The following is a 26,849-nucleotide window of genomic DNA, read 5'->3' on the forward strand; positions in this document are numbered from 1 at the left end:
GCAGTGGCCGGATCTCAGCTAACTGCAAGCTCCGCCTCCCGGGTTTATGCCATTCTCCTGCCTCAGCCTCCCAAGTAGCTGGGACTACAGGTGCCAGCCACCTCGCCCGGCTAGCTTTTTGTATTTTTTAGTAGAGACGGGGTTTCACTGTGTTAGCCAGGATGGTCTCAAACTCCTGACCTCGTGATCCGCCCGTCTCGGCCTCCCAAAGTGCTGGGATTACAGGCTTGAGCCACCGCACCCGGCCAATTTTTTCTTTTTTTTTTGAGACCAAGTTTTGCTCTGTCACCCAGGCTGGGGTGCAGTGGTGCGATCTTGGCTCACTGTAACCTTCTGCCTTCCAGGTTCAAGTGATTCTCCTGCCTCAGCCTCCTGAGTAGCTGTGATTACAGGTGTCTGCCACACGCCTGGCTCCTTTTTGTATTTTTAGTAGAGACGGGGTTTCACCATGTTGGTTAGGCTGGTCTTGAACTCCTGACCTCAAGTGATCTGCCTGCCTCGGCCTCCCAAAGTGCTGGGATTACAGGCATGTGTCACCATGCCTGGTCTAATTTTTCATATTTTTTGTAGAGACAGGTTTTGCCATGTTGCCCAGGCTGGTCTCAAACTCCTGGGCTCAAGCAATCCTTCCACCTCAGCCTCCCAAAGCTCTGGGACTATAGATATGAGCCACAGCATCCAGCCAATTGGCTGCTTTTGACAATGAAGCCAGGGCACTGGGGAAGGGCCTGCAGTGACTCATAAGTGAAACCAGCAAGAACTTTTCGAGACTTAAAAAACAAAAAAGACTCCTCCCCTGGATGCTGGGGGAGCCCACCTACCAGCCTTGAAGCTCAGCTCATCGTGCTCCTGCCCCTCGTAGTCATACAGGGCCCGGACTCGCACTTCCGTCCCCGAGGTGGCGTCGTCGTCGAATGGATTCGAGTCCCCATTGGCATCCGTGGAGGAGAAGGGGTTGTTAGACTCATCGTCTGACCAGTCGGTGGGATAGCTCTGGGTCTTCTCGTAGCTGCTGACACTGCAAGAAAGGGGAGGCCACAGGGCTCTCAGCACAGGGCTGGCAGAGGGTGGGAGACCCCTGCCCCTGTGCAAGGGGAGGGCACTGGAGCCTTGGGGCTCAGGGCTGAGGGCTCCTTCCGAAGGAGCACAGGTAGAGCCAGTGCTAGTGCGAGTTCATGCCATTCACACTCATCCTGAGCCACCAACAGGCTTTCCAGGGGCAGGCGGCTGGAGATGCCCACAGCAGAGGCCAACCTGGGGCCTCGCTCTCTAGTCCCCAGCACAGACTGCGTGCTTGTCTGTTTTCCTGTCGTGGTGCTGCTAGGGCCTTGAAGGGTTAACAGAGGACAGAAAAAAAGCAACTGAAGATTGTTAGCTGTGCCCTCCCCGAGGAATGGGGGTGCCAGAGAGCCTGTGCACCAGCAGGCGGTGGGCCTGGGTGCAGCACGCCAGGTGCCCACTTCCCGCAGAGCTTCGTGCATTGCTGAGTGCTCAAGGGTGAGACCCCTGGACAGAGAGAGAGGGAGGGAGAGAGACAGAGCGAGCGAGGTGGGACCAGAGGAAGCGTTTGTTCACCAACTTTTTGGCCTTAGTGTCCTCCTTCTCACTGACGGTGCTGCCCGTGTCGTCCTCATCCTCGAAGGGGTTGTAGCTGGATTGTGACTGCGCAGACTGGGCGGGGTTGCTCGGGACATTAAGGGTGCTATGGAGAGAGAGAGCTTTCAGGGGATCCCAGCTCTGCAGGGCCCACGAGGGTCCTGGCAATTCCCAGCTGCAGGATCTCAAGGGACAGATCAGCTCCTCCTGTGACTGGAGGGGACCACGGTGTTTCAACAGAAAGGTTACTGTGGCAGAATGCGGGCAGCACTTCAGCTGTGAAACAGGGTCCAGGAGCCTGGGAGAGGACTTGGTTTCCCTTTTCCTTCCCTGCATCTGGAGACAGTCCGTCCAGAGCAGGGGCCCTGGGGTGGTGGGTGACAAGCCACAGCTGGAGCAGAAGTGGTTTCCAGGTTCAGGGCTTGTCCCCTGTCCTGGCTCCTACCACCGTGAGCTGGCAGGGGGTCAAAGAGCCCCTCAGGGTCTCCTCTGAGAGTGAGAGTTTGGGAGGGGCCAGCTCTCACGGATGAGTGGGAGAGGGCTCTGAGCTCTTCAGACCACATGGCCTCCTCCTGACTAGTAAGGGGTTCAGGGCTTGCTCTTCTGCTCTGTGGGGCTGGAGCTTCCAAAATCAGGGCCAGGGCCTGCTGCAGAGTCTTTTCTAGGCATAAAGAAGGATTCCTTTGGTGCTCCAGAGGGAAAATCCAGTCATGCAACTGCCTACTGTGTGCCAGGCCCAGTGTGGGAGCCAGAGAGATCTGGGCCAAGCTCTGCCTGAGGGCTGGGAGCCGGGAGCTAAGTTACGCACTACGAAGACCACAGGGAGACCGTCAAGCAATCAGACAGGCACCAAGGGCCCTGGAGCCCCACCAAGTAACTGATCCTATGGACCGGGCTACCCTGGCCAGCAGCACCTTCTACTTCCAAGACCAGGGGGGCCTCAGGGCACAGGCCCTCAAAGCACCGGACAGACGGCTCAGCCTGAGCACCCACCACTCCAGAACCAAGGAAGGGAGGCGAGGACATGCCTCCAACGCCACCAGAGTGATCCTGAGTGGCCAGTAACTGCCTCATCCACTTCAGCCTGGCAAGGGGTACTGGACCTAGGCCTGCTGGAGGCTAATATCCAGGCCACACATCTGAGCTCACCGGCCCTCCTCCCTCCTTGGCACCTTTCTCTAGCAGACTGTTGTGAGAGGGCACTGCTGGGGCGGCTGAATTGTGCAGCAGCCCTGGCCAGCCCGGGGCCCCCAGCGTCTCCTCTGAGGCAGTGTTTCTTCTTTCCCCTTCCCACCCCCAAGCATTACAGGTGCTGGCCTGATTCCTGGGACAGGCGCTTACTGCCGAGCCCACCCGCCCAGACAGTGTGCACAGCAGCAGAATGACGGCGGCCACACCTGCTGGGGAGCCTGGCTGGGGGCTCAGCGCCTGGGGCTGCAGGAAGGCCATGGGAACCTGGGCTGAGCCTTCTTAGGAAGCCCCCGTATGAAATGACTATTACTGAGTGTGACATGGAGGCCTCTGGGCAGGTCCTGTAGGAAGACCTCCTCCAGCACACACTTTCCAGAAGGTTCTAATGACCACAGTGCCACTCTTATATCTCTTGTTTTCAGCCAGTGACTAAGTCAGAAATAACTAATGCTCCTAGCGAAGAGGTAATTTGGAAAGGAGATGTCTGGCAGTCCTCTCCTGTCCCTCCCTTGACTGGCGCCTGCACATAATACAGAGTGAGCACGAACCTCAGAAGGACCTTGGCTGCCCAAGAGAACCAGGGTGGCACCTCCACCAGTGTCCGGGCAGGGCGGTGCTATCCCTGGAGACATGAATGCCAGCCCTGTCATCAGCTCCTACCCACTCGGGTCTGAAGCTCAGGGCCAAGGCTCCCTCTCTGGATCTGTCAGCAGCTCTGGCACCAAGCAGGAAGACGACCCTCCCCGGAGATGCCCCTGGGCCACGGCCCACAGAGCTTGGGAGCCCAGAACCTCCCAGATGTCCAGGCTGGGTCATGGTCCACAGAGCTCAGGAGCCCAGGAATCTTCCAGGCGTCTAGGCTGGGGGTCTCCTGGACCATGCAGATTACCCAAGGGGCGCCCCCACAGAACAGCCTCTTTTGGATGGAGGTGGTACCCACTCACCTGCTGGGCTTATTCGGCAGAGACTGGTCGCCTGTCTGGTTGATGCCCGTCAGGGTGACGCCGTCAGTGGCCTTCTTCTTCTCTCTCCGGCTGAGGGTTCGATTCAGGTCTGCGGACCACTCCTGGGCAACAGGTGCCGAGGGAGAGAAACCGAAGGTTCACTTGCGGGAAGCCACGTCTGTCCTCAGTTCCTACCCAGCGAGCCTGCAGTCCACGCTGTGCATCTGATGTGTAGACTCGGGGCCCCTGCTCTCCCTGGCTTCCCAGAAGACCTCGGGCTCCCCACGTCCCACTTATGAACCCAAACGACCTGAGCCCCTCCTCACTGTTCAAAGCAGGGGGTCTGGAGGCTGGCACTTCTACCACCACCCCCAGGACATGCTGCCCCGTCCTAGAGGACCAGCGGGGTGGCAAGGACCAGGGCAAGGTCCAGGGCCTCCTGATCCTAACTCTGCCCACCAAGGTTCTCAGCCCCATCCCCCTCAGGCCAGCATGGGCCCCTGTGGCCTCCCCAGACGTCGTGCTGAGCCTCCCAAAGTAGACAGGAGCCAGCCTCTGAGGCACTTGTCCTGAAGTGCTGAAGATCCTTTGTGTCGATGCCCTAAATTGTCCCTGGGCCACAGGGTCAAGATAGCTGGCTTGGGAGACCTGAGCAAGCCTGCCATGTGGAAAAATGGGCCCTGGACTGCAAATAAAACCAGGGCTAGGTGGCTACCACCTGACAGAAGGGGCAGGCAAGCAGACTCGCAGTCTCCAAGGAGCAGGGCTCTCCCCTGTGTTTTGCTGCCCTGGGATTTTCCTCTGGGACCTGAGCTCATGCGGGGCCAACGAAGCACAGCACGCTCCTCCCGGAAGCCTCATGAGTTTCCGGGCGGTGAACGGGCTTCACCAGCCGCACAGAAAACGGACTAGGGCAAAACCATGAACGGAGACTGTGTCTTGATTTTCTAGAAGAGTCTGTGCATGCCTGCAGGTGTTTAATGAGCTCTCCTTCACCCACATCTCCACCGGTTACCAGACAACTTTGATTAAAACTTGGTGTGGCTGAGTCCACAGCTCTGCTCACACATACTTACAGAACTTTTAGGTTGGAAGCCAACTCAGAAGCATCCTGTCTAACCTGTCCATTTGTCAGATGAGGAAACTGAGGCCCAGAAAGGCAACGTGACTTGCCCACGCAGAGGGGGTGGCAGACCCGGGCCCCGATCCTAAATCTGGGTCACCTTTTTGTCTATTAATTATTTTCTGACTGGAATAGGTTGACTGAGAACTCAATCAGAACCTCCGAGTTCTCCACAGTGACCTCTGAATATAAATTCATCCTGATCAGGCAGCTTCCAAAGGCCAATGGTATCAACACCAAGCTGGTGCTGAAGGGAATGGCCGGCTTTCAACACCCCTGACAGCAGGGCAGTCTCAGCTGAACTGCTAGGAGCCTGGCGGGGGCAGCACACACACCCATGCGGGCCACAGACACCCTGCACGGCGTATGGCACTCTATGAGTTAGCCGAACGCAGACACTTACTTCATCCTTGTGGCATGAAAAATAAAACAAAGAACTGCATTAGAGAAAGTCAGGCATGGTCCTGTAACAGCTGCAAATGTGCGCACAAGGAACGCACAGGGGCTGGTTCCCAGCCCATGGACCCACCGAGGGAAGGGCCCCCTGGGCTCTGGCTGGGACACCCTCCAGGAGACAGACTGTCAAATAGTCCTCCCCACTGTGCCCCTCTCTGGGTATAACGGGCACCTCTAAGGTACCCAAGCGAGTTTCACAGGTGGTTTCCTGTGCCACTCCGGGAGCAGCAAATCCTTGCTGTGTGTGAAACCCCAGCTGTGCACAAAACACATCAGCCGAGGCTTCCTGGTGTGTGGCTCCAGAGGAGAGGCTGGACTTTGTGCCGTCCCCTCTAGGGCCACTTCCACTCGGGAAGGCTCTGGCCCTCCATGCTCTCCCAGTGCCTCTGTGGAAGGGGCACAGCTGCTCTGCAGCCTCCTACTGGGAGCAAGTCCTGGGCTGGCACAGGGGAGTGCTCGGCGGCAGGGCCCAGGCTGTCATTTGGAGAAACCTTCCTGTTAAGGGCCACAAAAGAAATGCAGGAGTAAGGACTGACAAAACTGCAGGCTACGAGGCCCCAGGAGGCTTCTGAGGGGTGGGCCTGGGTCAACAGCCCTGCATGGACAAAGTCACTATGTTCCCCAACAGCCCCCGACAGGAGATGGGTGCTCTTGTCATTCCCGTTCCACACGTGGGAAAACCGAGTCACAAAAAGGGTGAATAGTTTGCTCAGCTTCCCACAGGTGGTCAGAGGTGAGCAGAATCTGAATGCAGCCCAGGCTCTGGCCGCTGCTGAGTCGGGGAAGCCATGAGGTCCACGCCCACAGCAGAGGTCGTCGCCCACAGCATCCCCGCTGGGGCAGCTGACGCCACGTGCTTCAGCCTTAGGGGCAGCAGGACCTTCACCCACTGCCTTCAGGGTGTCAGGTGGGGCCTGGTGACCAATCTTTGGCCTGGGTGAGTCCTGAGATCCCCAAGCCCTTGCATTTCCAATGTAAAGATAATGAAAGGCTCAGACGCACATGATGGGAAAAGAATGTTCATTTTGAATCAGGATTCACTGAATTTACTGCCTGGAGTAGGGAAAAGTCCTTTGTTGGAAGGGTAAGGAGGGCTGCCCACTGAGACCGCCTCCCCTCCCTGGCCCACTGTGAGGGGGACACTGTGGCTGCTCCCTTCCCGTCCATTCCACAGGGTGAATCGGGGACCTGAGGTCCTGTGTGCCTGTGGCTCCTGGGACTGACTAGGAAGGAAGGGAATGCCAGTGGCCAAAGAGTGACAGTCAAACATTCCCAACTAGAAAGGACATAACTGCAACTTCACAAGAGGTTCAGAAGGCCTTTGGTAATGCCTGCAGCCCCCCAGGACTCTATGCCAGAACTTGGTCTGTACTATAGCTATGCCTGAAGACTGCCTGATAAACAGGGCAAACATCAACATAGAGTCTGGAATAAGAACGAGGACATCGTCTACCAACTCTGTGGGCCTAGGTCCTCTTCCAGGTCATCGAGGTCATGGGCACACCCTCCTCTTACCTCAAACTGCGGCCAGTTCATGGCCATGCCTGGCCCGTGATTGGCTCGGAACCACCTCAGGTCCTCCACCGCATCAGCCGCTCTGATGCTCTGCTCCAGGTCATGGTAAACGGCTTTGTAGCTAAATCAGAAGGAAACGTGGCTCTTTTACAAGGCAGGGGCCAGCTACCATTTGTCCCAGCCCAGTGCCAGCCAGAGCAGGTCCCGTGGTCTCTGCCCCGTGAGCTGGTTTCACAGACAGAGCCAGAACACTCCTCCCTTGGCTCGGGCGGAATATCACGGGCCGCCACGTGCACAGATGGCTTCTGACAAATGAGCTTTAAATCAAACCAGCAAAGCAGGTGGCAATGAATGAGCCCTGCTCTGTGTCACATATGCAAAAGGCACCAGCAGGTGGGCTGCGTGGGCCACCACTCTGTGTGCTCCCACTCAACCAGGCCCAGAGTTGAGGAAGAGAAAACTGGAGAGTGTTAGAAAGTAACCCTCCTTCCTCATCTCTGTCAGAAAGGCTTTATACCCGGATGTGCAAATGCAGAGTGTGAAGATGACACAGTGCTGAATACACCCACCAAGATGGGGTGGGCCGGGCGCGGTGGCTCAAGCCTGTAATCCCAGCACTTTGGGAGTCCGAGACGGGCGGATCTTGAGGTCAGGAGATCGAGACCATCCTGGCTAACACGGTGAAACCCCGTCTCTACTAAAAAAATACAAAAAAGCTAGCCGGGCGAGGTGGCGGGCGCCTGTAGTCCCAGCTACTCGGGAGGCTGAGGCAGGAGAATGGCGTAAACCCGGGAGGCGGAGCTTGCAGTGAGTTGAGATCCGGCCACTGCACTCCAGCCTGGGCCACAGAGCGAGACTCCGTCTCCAAAAAAAAAAAAAAAAAAAAAAAAAGATGGGGTGGGGCCGCCTTCCGCCTAGCAGCCATCATTGGCTCACCTTCCTAGGAAGCTGCCTTGTGGGGGAAGAGTATGGATCACTGCTAGACCTGATATTTTCACTTATAATCGTTATGGCTGGTGAGTCATGTGCTTTCTCTGGGCTTCAGTTTCCTCCTCTGTTGAGTGGACATGATCCCCTCCATCAAGGGTTGAGTTGTGTCCTTCATAGGAGACATGTTGGAGTTCAAACCTCAGTGCCTCGGAATGTGGTCTTATTTGGAAATAAGGTCTTTATAGAGGTAATCAAGGTAAAATGAGGTCACTAGCAGAAGCCCTAATCCTTATGACTGGTGCCTGTATTAAAAGGGGAAAATCCAGACACAGCGACAGACAAGCATGATGGAAGTCACTCCACATGCAGCAGAGGCCGACACAGGCCAGCCCCACCCTGCTCCCGCCAGCAGAGCAGCCTCGGGCAAGTCATTGAATCTCACCCAGCCTCAGCTTCCCCATCAATAAGATGGGGTCAGTGCCACCCACTTTACAAAACTGCCATAAACATAGAATGGTGGCAGAGCAACAGTGGTGCAATAACTTGCCTTTGATGATTTTTATACAGAGAGAGACAAAAGGAATGTGTTTTTGTGATGCGTCCCTACATGGTTCTGCTAGATGGATGACAGTAGTCCATGCCCTTGAGTAAGCCGGGACCTCTGCCCTGGTGAAGGCATCACAGAAGCAAAGATGAGGAACGCACAGAACAAACAGCACAGCTTCCATGTCACAATTCAGAACCACGTCTCAGAGGGTATGTGCTGTCCTGGGGGCTGAGAGCCACTAAGCAGTCAGCTGATCACAAAGGGCCTCAAAGAAAGACTGTCCCAGGCACAACCAGCCCAGAAATGCCAGATTCACCCCCAATGGATCTTAGATATGCCAGCTGCGGCTGGGCACGGTGGCTCATGCCTATAATCCCAGCTACTCGGGAGGCTGAGGCAGGAGAATCGCTTGAACCCGGAAGGCAGAGGAGGCTGCAGTGAACGGAGATCACACCACTGCACACAAGCCTGGCAACAGAGCAAGACTCTGTCAGAAAAGAGAGGAGAGGAGAGAGGGAGAGGGGAGAGGGAGAGGGGAGAGGGAGAGGGACAGGGAGAGGGGACAGGGAGAGGGACAGGGAGAACAAGAGGGAGAAGGAGAGGGAGAGGAGAGGAAAGAAAAGGAAAAGCAAAGCAAAGCAAAGTCAGCTGCGTTGGTCCCAGCTGTGGGCCCAGAAAGGGCAATCTCCCTTCCTGCCCAGACCTGTACGTGGAGCTGGCAGAGTGGGCCTGGCCTTATCTGCTTGGGCCAGCCATTGGCTGGGTCAGCCAAGCCTTCCACAGGTCCAGCCAGCCATGCCTGCAGCTGCAGAAACGCTCAGCAGAGGGGCCCTCCCTGCCATCCAGATTGCACAGAGAAGCAGGAGGCCCTGAGGGTGAGACCTCCTGACAAACGCACCACCCCAAACCTGGGAGCAGCATCTGAGTTTGCTTCAAAAGCACTTTCCGGTGACTTCAACGACGTGTGTGTTTTAGCTCAAAGGAAACTTACCCAGTCACATTGGACAGGTCTAGGTGCTTCTGAACCTCCAGCAGAACCTCCCGGAAGAAGCGCAGGCGTTTCTCCTCGAACTGCTGGCACTGCTCAAACACCTGCTCCATGTTCTCCATGTACTGGGGCGTGCCCTGGTCGAGTTCCTTCAGGGACTTCTCATACTTATCTTTGGTCTAAAGGAAAATCCAGGCACAAGACAAAGGTTCATTTCCATTCGGCCCTTGGCTCACCCCACCTGTGGAGTGTCTCAGGCCTCCCCAGATTCCAATGCAAAGAAAAAACAGGAGCTCTGGCTTCTGACAGACTTCAAGTTCAAGTCCCAGTCCCTCCACTCCTGCAAGGTAAATCACACTCCTGCCATCTGCCCGGTCTCTCAGCTGCAGCAAGGCCCAGACAGGTAGATGCCGGAAAAGGGCAGTCACCCCAGAGCTCGATGTGTGTGGTCTTGAGTGTGCCAAACGCCCATGTCCTCTTTTTCCTGTGGGGAAGGGCTGTGCCTGGCTACCCTCAAGCCTCCCACAGCAAAGGTGGGGCTGGGGCTGAATCCTGCAGCTCTCTTGGAGCCTCACTGTCCTTTATTAGATGAGGACACTCTCTCCTTCACAGTGTTCTGATATGTAAATGATGGGCTGCAGGAAGAAGGCATTCAAAAACAGTCCTCCTTCCCCTGTCCTTCAGCCCACTCCATCCCCTCACACAGCTGCTCCCTCCCAGATTGTCCCAAGAAGGGGTTTTGCAAGGCAGGAAATGTTAAAAGCAGGTGTGGCCTATCTCAAGAGTATCAAGGGGCAGCTAGAAAATGTGTGAAATTCTGAAGACGTGGCTAAAGCGGGCACATTCATCTGGTGGGGATGTGCCTCGAGGTCAATGGCCTCCCTCATCCCTCATCTTGGGGGCAGGGCCACCAGTCTGGTGACCAGGTGGTTTTGTTAGTTGGTGGGATCATGGTCGTGTTGGCCCCCTGGGGTGGGTGAGCGATAGCAGAGCTGGGGCCACCTATTTATTGCAATTCTTTCTACTATGGGGGTAGTCACGGGCTTCACTCGGGTCTAAGCTTTGCTGTCCCTAAGAACATATGCAGGGCCTTCTGAGGAAGGATGGAAGGATGAGGAAGGATGGAGCGCTTCCTGAGCCACTGCAGGCCTATGGGGCATCCGCTCTGCCCCCAGCTGGGACTGAGTCTACCCTGCCCATGAGGCTCCCCTCCTCCCCTCCCAGATGCTCGCCTCTGACTCATGTGGCTCACAGCCCTGGGGAGACTCCGCTTCAGGCTCCAAAGCAACTCCTCTCCTTGAAGCCTTCCCCAGTCTCCTGAGACCAGGTCCCACCCCACCCTCTAAGGCTCTGACTCCTGCCCCTTTCTCCTCTCCTGGTATCCAGGTCCTTGCTCTGCTTCTCAGCCTCCTCAGATGGCTGGGCTTGGGTCCTCTGTGCCTACAGGAAAAGGCCACCCCTGCCAGGGCTGGGGCATGCCCAGCAGAAAGAGAGCTCCACAGCACTGTGGCGATTCCTATTCCCCACCGCCATCGACACTGCCCGTGCCCACTACCTGGCAGCCCTGCATAGGAGCCTAGCTCAGAAGCCCAAGACACACAGCTGTGGGTTCAGCGCCCGGCATCTGGCGGATACTGCTTAAGTGACACAGAGCAGTCCCATCTCAGGAGCCTTCAAGACACAATAGCCTCCCAGGAGCTCTCAGGGCACTAATGGCAACAAGATGCTCCACCTTGGGGCTGCCCCTGCCCTCAGCCTGTGGCCGACCCTGCTGGCCCCAAGTCCTGCCCCCAGCACAGGCCAGGTACTGAGCAGGGTCATCACTGTTCTGGAAACCCCCTTGCAGGGCACAGAAAGTTCTCAACGAACACCCATGGAGTAAAACAAAAGGCGGCCTTCACCCTTAGGTGGATTGTAATATTTTAGCACTAAATGCAAAAAGTTCTTTTCTGATGGATGCTCCAAGATGTAGTTGATGGCTGATAAGAAACATGAAAGTACATGTGCATCCAGTCAGCAGTGGTATGTATGTATGTATGTATGTACCTACCTACCAACCTACCTACTTTAGAGATGGGGTCTCACTCTGTCACCCAGGCTGGAGTGCAGTGGTGTGACCACAGCTCGCAGCAGCCTTGAACTCCTGGGCTCAAGCAATCCTCCCGCCTCAGCCTCTGAAGCAGCTGGGACTACAGGCACACGCCTCCACACCCAGCTAAATTTTTAAATTTTCTGTAGAGATGAGGTCTCACTACGTTGCCCAGGCTGTGTGCTGGATTTTGGAAACTGCGTCAAGAAGGGTGCTGGGGAGGGACTGGCCTCCTCTCCAGAGCTCTAGGCCCACAAGGACCTCTCACGTCCTGCAGTTACTGGCCAGACCACAGAGGCAGGGAGGGCCCCAGGAGGCAACCCACTGCAAAGTGTCCCATTCATCCTGCCAGACACTTATGTCCAACCTCGCGCCCTGGGCCTGTTCTGCAAAAGCCTGAGTTGACGTTCCGGGTGGCTGTCAAACATGAAAGGCCTCTCTTCCTCTCCATCTCCGTCTCCCTTTCTCTCACACAGGCACGGCCCTGTCCAACATGGAGAAGCCCCATCTTTCTTCTAGGCACCTTTTTGGGCACCTGATTCCCTGGGATTCTGGCAAAGGCCGGAGAGTTCTCCAGGACCTTGTGCTTCTTGAGCCCACGTGCCCCCCACTCAGTAGCTGGTTCCAGGCTCCTCACCTGATCCCACCATGGAGGCACCTGGGCTACTTCAAAAGCCCAGATTCCTGGCTCCAGCAATGGGAGTGAGAGGCGTTTCCCAGAGGATTCTGACACTTGGTCTAAGTATGAACGTGTAGATGACGGGTTCCCCTTGCTACGCCGACAGCATAGCAGTGAGGAACAGTGGAGAAAGGGCACAGGCATACGTATGGGCTTGAGGTCAGAAGTTCCTGCTCTCACCTGCTGGATGGTATGACTTAACCTCTCTGATCTTGGTTTTCTCATTCACAAAAAAGGGATGCCACCACCTAACTGACAGGGGCCGGGAAAGGTTGGTGGGTAGTGAAACCAGCTTAGGCCTCCTGCCTCCCCTCTGCCCATGTCCTCTTCCTGGAGTGCAGCCTCTTTCTACCTCATTCCGTCTCTCTCTGCAAATCCTGGTGGGGAATTTCTTCTCCAAACACTGAGGCAGGGCAGGCCCTCGGCAACAACATCCCCCAGCCCTCACCTGTCATGGCTGAGCAAAGGAGGGAAGGTGGGGCTGAGGGCTGAGCCCTCCCTTCCTGTGAACTATTAAATCACAAGACGATGACGCTGTCTGGTTTTACGTCCTGTGACTCCAGGACCTTCCAGGCAGAATCACTGTCGACATCTGCGGAGCACTTCATAGTTGACACAGTGATTTCTCACTCACCTACCGGGGCAGAAAATCTCCCCTTCACAACAGAAATGGAAGGGCACCCAGGATGCCACAGTGCTTGGTCACGGTCTCTCATGGGCCAAAGACCACCCTTCTGCCACCCCTGGCTCCGCAGCCTCTGCCTCACTCTTGCGGCCTGTCACCGTGGAGACTGCGGGGCACCTCCATCCCCCCTCCCACCTGGCTCCCCAGACAAGTGCTCCCAGCCTACAGTCCCTCCCCCAGGTCTCTGCCTCCAGCCCCTCTCCCTACACAAGCAGAGCAATCCTTCTAAACCATCTCACCCTCCTCACCTCCTCCCTGACCCCACCCAGGCTCAGGCCTTCCTCAGTGGCTCCTGGTCAGCAGCATCCTAAGCTCCTTACTCAGCCCGGCTGTCCAGGCCACTGGCGATTTGGTCCTCGTAACCCTCCATGCCAGCTCACACCACACCCATTCACACCCACCACTGGCCACAACCATTCACACCCATCACTGGCCATGCCCATTCATACCGACCACTGGCCACGCCCATGTTGGCACAAGCAATTCCCTGCAGCAATCCCAGCTGTCCTTGTGTCTCTGAGCACAAAGAGCTGTCTCTTCCCCCAGCTTGCTCAGAGCCTGGCTTCTGCCCCTCAACCTGAGGAGGTACAGTGGCTGTGGGTGGAGGTGAGGTGTTAGGGGCACTCACCTGTGGCCTTTTGAGGACAGGGGGTGTTTTATTGGGTTTTTATCCTCTATCCACCCAATCACCCAAGCAGGTACAGAAGGCTTTACTATGTGCCAGACATGTGAACAACTGACACAGTGACACTCGACATGTAAAAACAAGTGTACAATTTACCTTAAGAACATCTTGCTTGCACTTTTATTTATGTCTTGCAATTTCGTTGAGCTGTTCAGGGTTGAGGATGGGTCTGCCTTGCTGTTGGCTTCTCGCGGAGATAGCCAGTTCTCCTCTTTGCACCGCTGCATTGTGGGCTTTCTTTTGCTGCTTCTACCTACAGGGATAATGAGTTCCCTGAAATGGCCATGTCGCTGGGAGTTCAGGATCTCACTAGAGGGTTCACAGACATAGAATGGATTGTGCTTACAAGAGGGGAGAAAAGGCAGGTACCAAAATTGTATGTATACTATCATAGCAATAGTCACAACAGGAACGCACTCAACACATATTCATGGAGACTTGCTTGCCCCGTGAATGGGTTGAGGCACCAGGGGACACAGCAGAAACACAAGAGCCCAGCCTTCGTGAAGCTTCATTTGAGTTGTGGGAGGCAGATACAGTACAGGAAAGCTACATGCCAGAGCAATTAGAGGCGTTAAGTGTGGGGGAGGACAACAGGACAGAAGCACGGTGGTGGGTGGAGAAAGCCACTGAGTGCATGGAACATGCACATTGGAGGTTTATGGACATCCCAGGAAGACCATGCCAGGCTGCTGGATCAGCGAATACAAGAAAGTTCCAAGGAGGAACCTAGCATGAGCGAGAGGACTATACGGGGCTGGTGTGGCGGGCGGGGGGGCGCAGGGCGATCGGCCACTTTTCATCTGGTTTTAATGGCTATTTTACACACACACACACACACACACACACTCTCTCTCTCTCTCTCTCTCTCTCTCTCTCTCTCAACAGATCCTTCCTTATTTGAGCCAAAGCCACAAATTTCATTCTAGAGGGAAGGAGGAGTTTACAGCAAAGGCCTCATGAGACACAGACAGTTTCATTCCGAATGGGGCCAGGGACAAAACAGAAGAGAGAGGAGATGTGACAAAAGCTAAAACACAGAAAAGGAGACACAGAGAAAACCATTCGGAAAGACAGAGGCAAGTTCTGGATGATTCTTAGGAGGAGGAAGGCAGTGCAGGGCCAGAGAACAGCTGGGTCTTGGGGGTGGCACATCTACCGTCTAGCCCATTCCAGCAGGGAATGGGGGCGAGGCTGCAGGCAGGGGCGGGCACACAAGCGGAGGGCTGGGGTGGACAGATGACAGCCTCCAATTAGCCAAGGCTCAACAAAACTCAATGGCTTTGGTTGCTACTTTTAGAAAAACAGGTATCAATGTTACTTGAAATTTTAGGCGAGAAACCTAAAATGGTCTCCTGTGCCTAGAGCCAGTAGCAGAAAGTCCTGGGTGCAGGAGGGGGTGCTGCTGGTGGGGTGCCAGGCAGAGTGAGGCCAGGCAAGGAAGCCTGCAGGACAGATGTACCTCTTTCAGCTTCTTGGCCCAGGGCTTCTGTGCCTTCCGAAAGCCGTCCTCGGCTTCCTTGGTCTCCTTGAAGCCGCCCATCATCTGCTTGTGAAAGGCTTCCTTCTGCCAGTTCTTGATCTTCTCGAAGTCATCGTTCATTAGCGAGGCCTTCACCTCGAGGTGCAGCTCACTCACCCTCTCTGCCTCGGACATGAAGGCCATCCAGGCCTTCTCCACGGTCCCGTACTGGGGCCCTGCACAGGGGAGAGAAGCTGTGGGTCACCCAGCGCCGGGCATGGTGGGGTCTCCTCTGCTCACACCTCGGCTGTTCAATGTGGGCATTTAGACCACAGAGGGTTTCCTTTCGTGGTTTCAGATATTTTTCTCTCAGGGACCCTGCGCCTTTTTCAGTTCCTGAAGCTGAATTTGCTTTGCCACTCGTGTTAGGAAAATTGGGGTATTACATCCCTTTCCTTTATGTTTATTTTTATTTTTTTAGATGGAGTTTCACTCTTGTTGTCCCGGCTGGAGTGCAATGGCGCGATCTTGGCTCACTGCAAACTCTGTCTCCCGGGTTCAAGTGATTCTCCTGCCTCAGCCTCCCAAGTAGCTGGGATTACAGGCGCCCGCCACCACGCCCAGCTAAATTTTTGTATTTTTGGTAGAGATGGGGTTTCACCATGTTGGCCAGGCTGGTCTCAGACTCCTGACCTCAGGTGATCCACTCGCCTCAGCTTCCCAAAGTGCAGGGATTATAGGCGTGAGCCACTGCATCTGGCCATTCCTTTCCTTTATTTAAAGCCACTGAACTCTTTAAAAACTCCAATTTCCACATCTTAGAAGTCTTAATTTACTAACAGTGGCCAAAGAAGGGGGGACTTCTGAAGTGAGCAGACGCTTCTCCCAGGTTTTGGGCACCCATCCATATCATGCCAACGCTTCTCCTGGCGTGGCTCCTATCCGCCCTGCTTGGCCCTTGGCTAGACCTGCGCTGCCTCCCTTTGCAGGACCGCGTTCATTCACTCCCAGAAAGAGCCTGGCTCTGAGCACAAGCTCGAGAACACTGGAACGAAGACTGTCCCCTCAGCAGAATGGAAGCCCATCCTGCAGGAGGCAGGAGAGCAGGAAGCAAGAGCCTGCTCTGGACCAGAGCTTGGTAAACCTCAAGCTCTTAACTGACAGCTGGATCCCGGGAGAAGGGCTGGAGCAGGTGGAAATGAAATGATGACAGTGCCACCGACCGAGGGAGCAGACCTACCCCAGGCCCCTCCTCCGCCACGTGCCTGCTCCACAGCCTGGGCACACACCCTACCCTAAGGACTGGACTAAGCCCACACACACAACCCATGTCAGCATGACGGGAAAGGACAGGCAGCTGGACTAGACCTGGTTCGCCTGGGGTCTGGCTCCCCAGTTGGCTCCTGAGGACAGCCAGTCAGCAAAGGAGAGCCTGCCCCAAAACACACCTTGAGAAACCCGCGCTGCTCTGCTTCTGTGCCGGAAAGCCTGTAATCAGTCAAGCTCCCCCTTCACTGCTGGGAAGTGTGTTCTCAACACGGCCCCTATCCACACAACAGTGGCAGTGACGAAGCTGCAGAAGCTTCTGAGCTTTGCGGTGGGGACAGAAGGGGGTGAAACCTCTGCCATACAGCACCTATAATTATTCCCTTAAAATTTAAACTCAGAAAGACTGCCAGGTGTTGCCAGCTAGTCTTATCTGACCTGCTAGATGGCCAAGTTTAAAAATAAACGGCTCTCTGTGTTAGAAACCAAGGTGCCGAGCAGCAAGGCCTCCCACAGGATAGCAACTTACCCGAGCTCTGAGTTAACTCGGCAAGGGCAAGTGTATCCTATGGATGACAAGGGCTGTAGTCCTGTGTCCCCGAGGAAAGTGGACAAAAGTTCATGGAGCATAAAAATCACACTCTGCTCTGGAACTTGGAAATGCACTCTTGCCCCAATCTTAAAAGACAGAAAACTGGCATAGAGAGGGTCACAACGTGCCCAGAGCCCATAGCTGGGGCATAGCTGCCTCCAGGCCACAGGACCTGTGCCGGGGCCTCCCTACCCTTCTCCACGAGCTGCCTCCAACGCCGGGCCCACTCAGTGAGCTGCTGCGCGTACGCCTTCTCGATGCGCGCCCGCTCATGCAGGCAGTTCATGAGGTCGCTGCACAGGCGGTGGCCATCGTCGATCCGCTTCACAGTCCGCTTGTAGTTCCCGACCTAGGAGACACAACTAGCTGGGAGGCAGGGGGCTTGGGGCAGCCTGTCCTTCGTTGCTGTACAAATGGCCTCCATGCCAACCAGGCCCTGATGCGCCCCTGGGGTCACGTTTACCACACCCCACTCCCAGAGTTTGAAAGGCACCCTGTGTAGTTAATGAACCTCTCTATTTTTATTATTAATGAGATCATACACATCAGGGAACGAGGGCTTCTCAATGTTCTTTAGGTTGGGTACCAAGCAGAAACTGGGCCGTGGGTCAGGAAGGGAGGCTGACTGGCTCAGGAAGGGCTACCATTGAAGAAGGGGCGGGGCTGAGGATGCCTAGAAGAGCACCTCACGCAGACTGAGAAGCTAGGGCCGGCTTCCTGGAGTAGGTGACATCTAACCAAAGCCTTCTGCTTTGATGTCATCCATCACGTGCTGGGTTATTACTTCCCAATCACAGCTGTAAAAACTTTTCCACTTCCTGAGCACCTACCATGTGCCAGGCAACCTGCTAGGCGTTTTACACCTCCAAATATTATCTCCCCTACCTAGTAGGAATAAGTGTCCCCGTTTTACAGATGAGGAAACAAAGGCTTAGAGAAGTTACATGGTTAGTCAAGATCCTGCAGCCACAGTGGCTAGGCTGGAGCTGAAGGCAGTTGTTGTTGTTTTTTTTTTTTTTTTTTTTTTTTGAGACAGTCTCACTGCCATCAGGCTGGAGTGCAGCGGCGCGATCTCAGCTCACTGCAACCTCCGCCTCCCAGGTTCAAGCGATTCTTCTGTCTCAGCCTCTTGCCTCCTGAGTAGCTGGGATTACAGGCATGCATGCCATCACACCCAGCTAATTTTTGTATTTTTAATGGAGACAGGGTTTCACCATGTTGGCCAGGATGGTTTCGATCTCCCGACCTTGTGATCCGCCCGCATCAGCTTCCCAAAACGTTGGGATTACAGGTGTGAGCCACCATGCCCAGCCCAAAGGCAGTTTTTCAAAGCGTTCTAGGTAGGACTGTCTTGATGGCAAATGTTTTGCAGGGCTAAGCTGAGTTTTGACTGCCTTTTTTCGCATATGAAAAGAGAAACTAGTTCACCTAAGTTATAAGTATTAAAAGAGTAACTGAGGAAATGTTAATGGCTAATTTGGGGTGAAAATGAAAACGTTTGGTATGTTTCATTCTTTGAGCTGCTGGCTTGAAAGGATACAGTTGATACAAAAAACTAGCCGGGCAGGTGGCGGACGCCTGTAGTCCTAGCTACTCCGGAGGCTGAGGCAAGAGAATGGCGTAAACCCGGGAGGCGGAGCTTGCAGTGAGCTGAGATCCGGCCACTGCACTCCAGCCTGGGTGACAGAGCGAGATCCAGCCTGGGTGACAGAGCGAGACTCCGTCTCAAAAAAAAAAAAGAAAGAAAGAAAGGATACAGTTGCTGATAACTTGAGCACCCAAAGGAAATATGACAGAAAGATGATCTCTTTTCAGCCTTTTTCTCCCATTGCCTTCAAAAATCTTAGTCAACCCCTTGTCAGTTTTACCTTTTCTAAAATCTCTTTGCCTGGCCCTGCAGAGATGGGCAAGGGGAGGGAAAGGGGCTGCAGCACCTGGAGGAAGGGCTGTCCTTGAGGCTGAGCTAGATGGGCTGAGATGACTCCATTCCTATGAGAATCAGAATCCTTGTGAACAGCAAAGACCCCTGGAAGGTGGTTAGCCTGGGCAGCCTTCTCCAGAGGCAGATGAGACTTTTGGCTCTGTTCATTCCCTCCAAAGACCTCCCCCAGCAAGGCTGGCAGCTCGTCAGCTCGTCAAAACATGAGCTGAACCTGAGCGTCCACTCCATACTCGAGCAGCTCCTGTGAGGAAGTCGAAAGCGAGCATTTTCACAGCTCATTGGAAGTGACATTATGTGGTAGCTTCCCTTAAAACGAGGCCTTACTGTCATTTTGAAATTGACAGCAGGACAAAAAAAAATACCCAACAAGCGACTCAATATCGCCGAACTGGTGGCAGAAGGAGCTGAGGTAACACAGCCCTAACTTAGACTTGACAGTTGACATGAAGCCATGACCCAGAGCTGGTTTTCATCTGCCTATTACCAACAGTATTCAAATTGGTAATCACCATCAAATCATGTATTTTGGCTCTCTTGAAACCTGCTTATCTCTCTGGTTTTCAGAACCCTTGGTTAAAGCTTTAGGGAAAAGAAAATGATATTTCTTAACAAGTCACATGTTGGTACCACCCATCGGCACACACAGGAGCTGCAACACACATTTACACGACAACTCTTGAAACCTGGAAAGCCGCGATGAATACAGGAAGAATGTTTCTGTAAGTGCACATCTTAGGTTTCCATGTAAGCTCCCAGTTGGTCCTAGAGGCTGCAGAGGAGCCTGTGCTGGTCCTGTGACCACTGCTGGGGACAAGAGGCAAGCTCTGAGCACAGAGCCAATGGGAGAAGGGGAGCATGCCAAACAGTTGGGATCAAGGCACCCCAGCAACACCGGGCATGCTGTCCTGTTAATGAAATGGCTGTGTGGTGGCTCGTGACAGGCCATCACTGCAAGTCTCTCTCGCCATAAACCACCAGGGACAGAGCAATGTGGCCTTTCCACTTCCCTGGGCAAAGCACTGCAGTCATCCCGGGAACAGAGTTACTGCTGGCTGTTTCTCTAGGTTGACATGGAATCTACACACAGGCGAAACTGCCCACTACAGGGTACAATTAGATGAGTGTGAACAAACATATACCGCTGTCTACCGCCTCCACAGCAAGGAACAGGACACTTCCATCTCTCATGCAGTGCCTTTGTGCCCCCTTGCAGCCCCATCGCCTCCCCACACAGCCCCCAGCAACCACAGACATGATTTCTACCCCTTTTCCAGGATGGCAAGGATATATGGAATACACAGTATGCAGCCTGGCTTTTGAGACTGGCTTCTGTCACCCACCATAATGCTTCTGAGACTGATCTATGCTGCTGTCTATGTCAGAAGTTCATTCTTTCTTACTGCTAAGCAGTATCCTATTGTGTAGTTATACCACTATTTTGTTTATCCATTCTTCCTGTTGAAGGCTGCTTGGGTCATTTCAGTTTGGGGTAATTATGAATAAAGAAGCTATAACGTTCATCTATTGGTCTTTTGTGGGGACATATGGTTTCACGTCTCTTGGGTGAATACCTAGGAGTGGAAATGTCACATGGCACATGTATGTTTAACCAAAGTGCCAAACTGCTATCCAAAGTGACTGTGCCACTGTGCACTGCCATCAGCAATGTATGGGAGTTCCCCATCCTGCATGCTCCCAGCACTTAGTATTGTCAGGGTATTTTGTTCTGTTATTTTTAGCCATTCTACTTAGTGTAGCAATATTGCATTATGATTTTAATTTGCATCTTTTTAAAGTCTAATAATACTGGAAATCTTTTCTTATGACTATTTGCCATCTGTATGCCTTCTTGACTAAAGTTTGTTCCTTTTTTTTCTGAGACAGGGTCTTGCTTTGTTGCCCAGGCTAGAGTGCAATGCCACAATCATGGCTCACTGTGGCCTTAACCTCCCAGGCTCAAGTGATCCTCCCACCTCAGCCTCCAGAGTAGCTGGAACTACAGGTGCACACCACCACACCTGGCTAATTTTTGTATTTTTTGCAGAGACAGGGTTTTGCCATGTTGCCCAGGCTGGTCTTGAATTCTTGGGCTCAAGCGATCCTCCCACCTTGGCCTCCCAAAGTGTTGGAATTACATGTGTAAGCCACAGCGCCTGGCCTGTTCCCTTTTTAATACATTTTTTTTTTTAAATCAAAGGTATAATAATGACTTGTTTTTAAAATGCAAGAAAATTAATTTTCAAATACTTAACAAATCAATCATACATTAAAATCAGCACATATGTAGTTAACTATTTCTGCTCTATCAGTTTTGTAATTAAAGAGCTCTCTTCTGCTTTTTCAAAACATGAGCTTGTTTTGGGATAGCCAAATAGCAGAAAACTTTAGGTAGAAACTGAATATAAGCATGCTTTCTTCCAAACATACTAATTGTGATATTAATGGCTTCATTCACAAAATCCTCATTTTTGAACCAGGTGTGAAGCTATGTACCTAACTTCCTCTAAATTCAGGTTCACTCCACTCAGAAACTAAGCTACCAAAGACAAATGCTCAGCATACACGTGCCTGGACGTCCCTTCACTCCCCTGAGGGACTGCCTGGCAGATGGAGGGCCAAGCATGTTCCTACTGAGGGACTCAGTGCTTGGGGACAGGGCACTGGAACTGGGGCACTGGGAGGAGGGGGTGAGAGGTATCCTGAAGGCAATATCCAAAGGGCATCTTCAAGGACAGGTAGAAGGCTGGCCAGATTAAAGGTGAGGCCAGGGAAATAATTCCAGGCACAGGGAATAGCACCGGCAAAAGGAAGGTGTGTCCTCATGGTGACCCTGGGGCCCTGAGAGAAGTCGGCTGGGAGTGGAACACAGAACACAGGGAGCGACTGGCAGTGAGGGAGGGCAGATGCTGAGAAACTGGGAGGGTTAGGCCTGCATCCTGAAAGGTGTCAGGCTTGGGGACTGGTGGGGCTCAGAAGGCTGGCAGGGGTGGGGACATCCTGGAATGAAGGACTGAGAGCAGCCTCCAAAGAACGGGGCTGCCCAGTGGTACCCAGGGCAGGCGAGCCAAAAAAGGGAGCTGCCCACCCTCCAGGTGGCGGATGCGGGGACAGAGGTCATGGGATCCCTGGGCCCCAGACAGGCTTCTCTGCATACAGCATCCCCGCCTTCTCCAGGTTGTGCCCACCTTGGGAAAGAGAACCTCCTTTCTTTTTTTTTTTCTCTTGAGACAGCATTTCGCTCTCATTGCCCAGGCTGGAGTACAATGGTGTGATCTCAGCTCACCACAACCTCTGCCTCCTTGGTTCAAGTGATTCTCCTGCCTCAGTCTCCCAAGTAGCTGGGATTACAGACATGTGCCACCACGCCTGGCTAATTTTGTATTTTTAGTAGAGACGGGGTTTCTCCATGTTGGTGAGGCTGGTCTTGAACTTCCAACCTCAGGTGATCTGCCCACCTCAGCCTCCCAAAGTGCTGGGATTACAGGCGTGAGCCACTGTGCCTGGCCAAGAACCTCCTCTCTAGGGTAATCCGGAGGCCGCTCTCCTGCCTCCCAGGGATGGGCCTTGGGGGACCGCATCACTCACAATCAAGCTCTGCCTCCAAGGAATCCACTCCCTTCCCCATGCCCTTCCCCGAGCCCAGGACTCACCCTGCCGCCTGCCCTCCTCCAGGCCGCACTCACTCCCTCTCAGTGAGCCAGGCTTCTAATCGTTCCTCTGAGAACCCAGTGTCAGCCAAGCCTCAGTTTTAAAGTCAGCTAGGATGAGGTGGGGGCTGGAATCTCAACCATCCCTATACAGAAACATCCGTGCAATCAGGAGCACAGAAAGGGGCTCTACCTGAAACCCAGTGGCTTGTCACAGGCATGCTGGGGGTACTATCCGAAGAGGCCACGTCAGCTCCTCCATCCTGCTGTGAAGAGTCCAGAGGTGCCTTCCATAAGGACGCTGGGGAAAGCCTGCTGTGCAGACACAGGACTACGCTAAGCTCTGTGGTGCTCTCAGCCCCTAACACCTTCAGATTCTGGGCCTTAAGAGGGTGTGGACCTGTGTCTTTCTAATCCACCACTCTTTCTCCATTGCTTTCCACAGGGTCTACCACACAGCAGGCACCCCATAAAAATGTGAGGTAAAACCATAACATGACCAGAAGAAAATGTACGTGAATACCTTTGTGACTTAGGGTGGGGCTCCTTCAACAAAACTGTTCTTTTTCTTTTTTTTTTTTTTGAGACGGAGTCTAGCTCTGTTGCCCAAGCTAGAGTACAGTGGTGCGATCTCGGCTCACTGCAACCTCTGCCTCCCGGGTTCAAGCAATTTTCCTGCCTCAGCCTCCCGAGTAGCTAGAATGACAGCACGAAGGACACACAGAGATGTCCTGTACGTGGGTACCCAGAGGCATGCGCCTGAGAACAGCAAGGCAGCTCTATGCCTGTAGACTGCAGTCATTAGAGAGTGGGAAAGGCCAAGTGTGGGTAGAGGTGGGTGTACAGCACCCTTTACTGGATATCCTGGTGGAAGAGACTGGGCAGGCCTCAATGCACAACCAGGCAGCCATTCAGCCATGAAGGATGCACGTGCCCTACAATGACCCGGCAGCTTCATTCCAGGCTTACATCCCCACAGAAATGTTCCCTTGGGTCCCAGGACAGGTAGGGGGCCTCTCCCTGGGGAATGCACAGGTAAGCACGGGGCTCAGCAGTGCAGGAGAAGGAAGGATGTGCACGACTACGCCGACACACTGACCCAGAACAGAAGGATGTGGGGCATGATGCCATTTACATCAATTACGAATGCGTGCACATGAAGTAGGGGTGCAAAGTTTATGAGAGCAGATGCTAACAAAAGCTGTAACATTAGAAATGGGGAGGGGGCCTAGGTATCAACTGCAGGTGGAGAAATGGAAACAGGAACAGTATGGATGAGCAAGTCCCCCTCCTACCTGCCCCCATCCCAGTTCTCTGTGAAGTCTTGGCTCCTTTTCCCCACGGAGGCTTCCCTGATGCAGCCCGTCCTTGCTGGAGCACCAGTGTGGACCACCAGCCCAGTCTACACCACCTGCACCCACAGACAGGGGAGACTCGTCTGAGGACTCCTGCCATCTGGTCCAGCTGGGGGCCATGATGGCCCTTCCGAACACCGTCCCCATGCCCCTCGGGTCACAGCTCGTCTCAAAATTGCCTCGAGCACATTAGCCTCACTTCCCTAGCTAGACTGTAAGCCTCCCGGCAACAGGTACCACACACTGAGTGATTTTCACTAGCGACGACATCCTAATAGAGCATGCCCACACTTGGCCAGGCAGGGTACTGACAGTTTTACATTTCACCCCACTTAATCTTGTGACAGTGCTAGCCAGGGGATACTATTAATGTCTATTTTTAAACATTAAATTCAATTTTATTATTTGCGAGAAAGGTCTCACTCTATTGCTGAGTAGCTGGGACCACAGGCATGTACCACTACACCTGGCTAATTTTTTCTATTTTTTGGAGAGACAGGTTCTTACTATGCTGCCAGGGCTAATTTCAAACTCCTAGGCTCAAGCAATCCTCCCAACATGACCTCCCAAAGTGCTGGGATTACAGGCATGAGATACTGCACCTGACCTAGTGTCCCTATTTTACAGAAAAGGAAACTGGAGTTTGAAGAGATGCAGTCACTCATGGTCATGCAACAGAAAGAGAGGCCACCTGCCCAAACCTCCCTCAGGCCAGGATCAGAGTTGGTGTAAACTGAGACTTATCAGGTCAACATGAGATGGTGCATGTGCTTCCAGCCAGCCCTGTGGACTCCAGCAAGTCACAAACAGAATTCCAGACTCCAAGCAGCACACGGGCCCTGCTCCTGTCCCCACTATATGCCAACGAAGTTCCCAGGAACCCCAAGCCTGTAAACTACTAGGACTAGTTGCCGAGGATGAGCTTGATTTTAACCTCAGGATGATCTTCCCCTTTCATCTGTGGCCCTGAAGGCCCAAAAGCACCACAACTGCTCCCTCTGCACCCTGGAGAGGAAGGGCCAAGGGTGAGCCGGCTGTGCCAAGCTGACGTACAGAAGAGCTCCTGGTGGCACCCCTCTCCAGGCAAGTTCGTGGAACCAGAGTCAAATGTTTTATCCAAAGCTGACCAGGTATGCCAAGAAGCTCTAGCATCTCCTCTGCCAGCCTGGCAGACAAGGATGATGCAACTCTTTAGGAATTCCTTAATTCCAATTCTGTAGCTGGCAACACGACGGGCAAAATGCTTTCGATACCTTGTTCAAATCCATCAGATTTCCCAGCCCTAACAAGACCTCCTTCCCTTCACCTGCTCTCATGAGGGAAGCAGCACAGATCTGGCCCTGTCCCGAAATGTGTAACTTTGTGCAAGTCTCTCTCCATATATTTCTGTCCTTTCAGTTGTCAGGTAGAGTCAGAGCTATTCCTGTGAGGACCAAATGGCCCAGGATAGGAGGAGTTTACACTGCAGGGTAGGTTTCTTCCTAGCCAGCTGTGCTCTCCACCTGCCACGGCGATCGCCTGACAAGACCGAACTTCTTGCTAAGCCATTTCTTCATCCTGTCTGGGGGTCGGGGTGGGGGGTGAGGTGAGCCTTCACAATTCCAGGGTTTCTGATTGAAGATGATGTTGACGGTTCCTGGCATATCTGAGCAGCTCTGGGTCAAATATTTGACTCTGGTTCCATGGGCTTGCCTGCAAAGGCACCACCAGAGCTTCTTCCTTCCCTGGCTCAGCTCAGACCAGCTGGCTCGCCCCTGGCCCTTCCTCTCCAGGGTGCAGAGGGAGCAGTTTCCAGTCTGTTGATGCCACCAGCTGGCTGGCTCCCCACTGAAGCATTCCTCACTCCATTTTTGAGCATCTGGCAACACCCTCTTGCCACTGAGAGGTATTTAAGGAACATCCACTGTGTGTGAAGGGCCACGAGACCCTAGGGATATAGTGGCGAACAAACTGCCATCAGACTGTCCCTCATGGAACTTCTGGCCAGAAAAATAATGCAATGAGGCAGTGATACTTTCTGAGAAGGAACACTCTGGGTGGTCAGGGCTGCCTGGAGGAAACGATGTTTGAGGCGGTAGCTGAAGGCAGCTCTGAGGCAAGGCCGCTTTCTCACAGCTGAGGAAAATGCCATGAGGCCCACAGAGAGCAAGATGGGGGCTCTGCTGCCCCGGGACACCTCCCCCACAGCTCACCCCTCTCCCGGTGGACACATGCTGTTGCATGCCAAAATGCGTCAAAATAGTGGGTTCTGAGGGCAACTACTACGTCTCCATATGTCTCCATCATCCATGCCAGGCAGAGAGAGGACACCCTATCTTCTCAGAGCCCAAATGGTGCTGGGAGCTGGGACTGAGACGGGACTGAGAAGTTGCTGAGGCCTCAGAGGCACGGCCAACACAACAACTCATGGTCCTTCATCTGTCAGTTCTTTTCTGAGACGGAGTCTCGCTCTGTGGCCCAGGCTGGAGTGCAGTGGTGCATCTCGCTCACGGCAAGCTCCACCTCCCGGGTTCAAGCAATTCTCCTGCCTCAGCCTCCCAAGTAGCTGGGATTACAGGTGTGCGCCACCATGCCCGGCTAATTTTGTATTTTTAGTAGAGACAGGGCTTCGCCATGTTGGCCAGGCTGCTCTTGAACTCCTGACCTCAAGTGATCCACCGGCTTCAGTCTCCCAAAGTGTTGGATTACAGGCGTGAGCCACCGCGCCTGGCTATTTATCAGTTCTTAATCCTGCGAGTCACAGGAGCTCTCTGCATGGTAGCTAAAAGGAATCAACTCTCAGCGTGTCATCAGCCAGTAACTTCATAGCCAGCAGAAGAGCAGCTCCCGGCGCTTCTGCCACATTCCTGAGAGAGTCACATAAGCACAGCCAGCTGCAGGGACTCACCGGGCCTTCACTGCAGCTACAAAGCTTTCAGGGAAATCCAGGGCCTGAGTCAGTTTATCCCTAAGCAACCCGTGCCCCAGGCAGCTAGCGGGGGCTCCTGGACTGAGTCCCTTCTCCTTAGGACTGTGCCCTGCAGAGTCACTACCTCTCACCCACCTTCCCTGGGGAGGGTGTGCATGTGCCTGGCAGATGTTGTATCCTGTATACATCTGCCAGGCGTCCCCATGATGACGGCTCCAGGCAACTTTCTTCCAACCTATCCTAACCCCT

The 26,849-nt window shown here is 53.8% G+C and overlaps 1 protein-coding gene across 1 annotated transcript in view; it reads right to left on the reverse strand.

Moving 5' to 3' along the window:
- The window catches only part of PACSIN2 (protein kinase C and casein kinase substrate in neurons 2), a 150,766-nt gene that overhangs the window by 5,390 nt on the left and 118,527 nt on the right, over positions 1-26,849 (reverse strand). Inside the window, 8 exon segments of the mRNA XM_017850009.1 lie at positions 822-1,018; positions 1,580-1,702; positions 3,732-3,853; positions 6,826-6,946; positions 9,294-9,469; positions 13,525-13,681; positions 14,883-15,126; positions 16,941-17,097. Coding sequence (XP_017705498.1) covers positions 822-1,018; positions 1,580-1,702; positions 3,732-3,853; positions 6,826-6,946; positions 9,294-9,469; positions 13,525-13,681; positions 14,883-15,126; positions 16,941-17,097 — 1,297 coding nt within the window.

This window comes from Rhinopithecus bieti, unplaced genomic scaffold, assembly GCF_001698545.2.
Source record: "Rhinopithecus bieti isolate Rb0 unplaced genomic scaffold, ASM169854v2 scaffold_33210, whole genome shotgun sequence".
Taxonomy (NCBI): domain Eukaryota; kingdom Metazoa; phylum Chordata; class Mammalia; order Primates; family Cercopithecidae; genus Rhinopithecus; species Rhinopithecus bieti.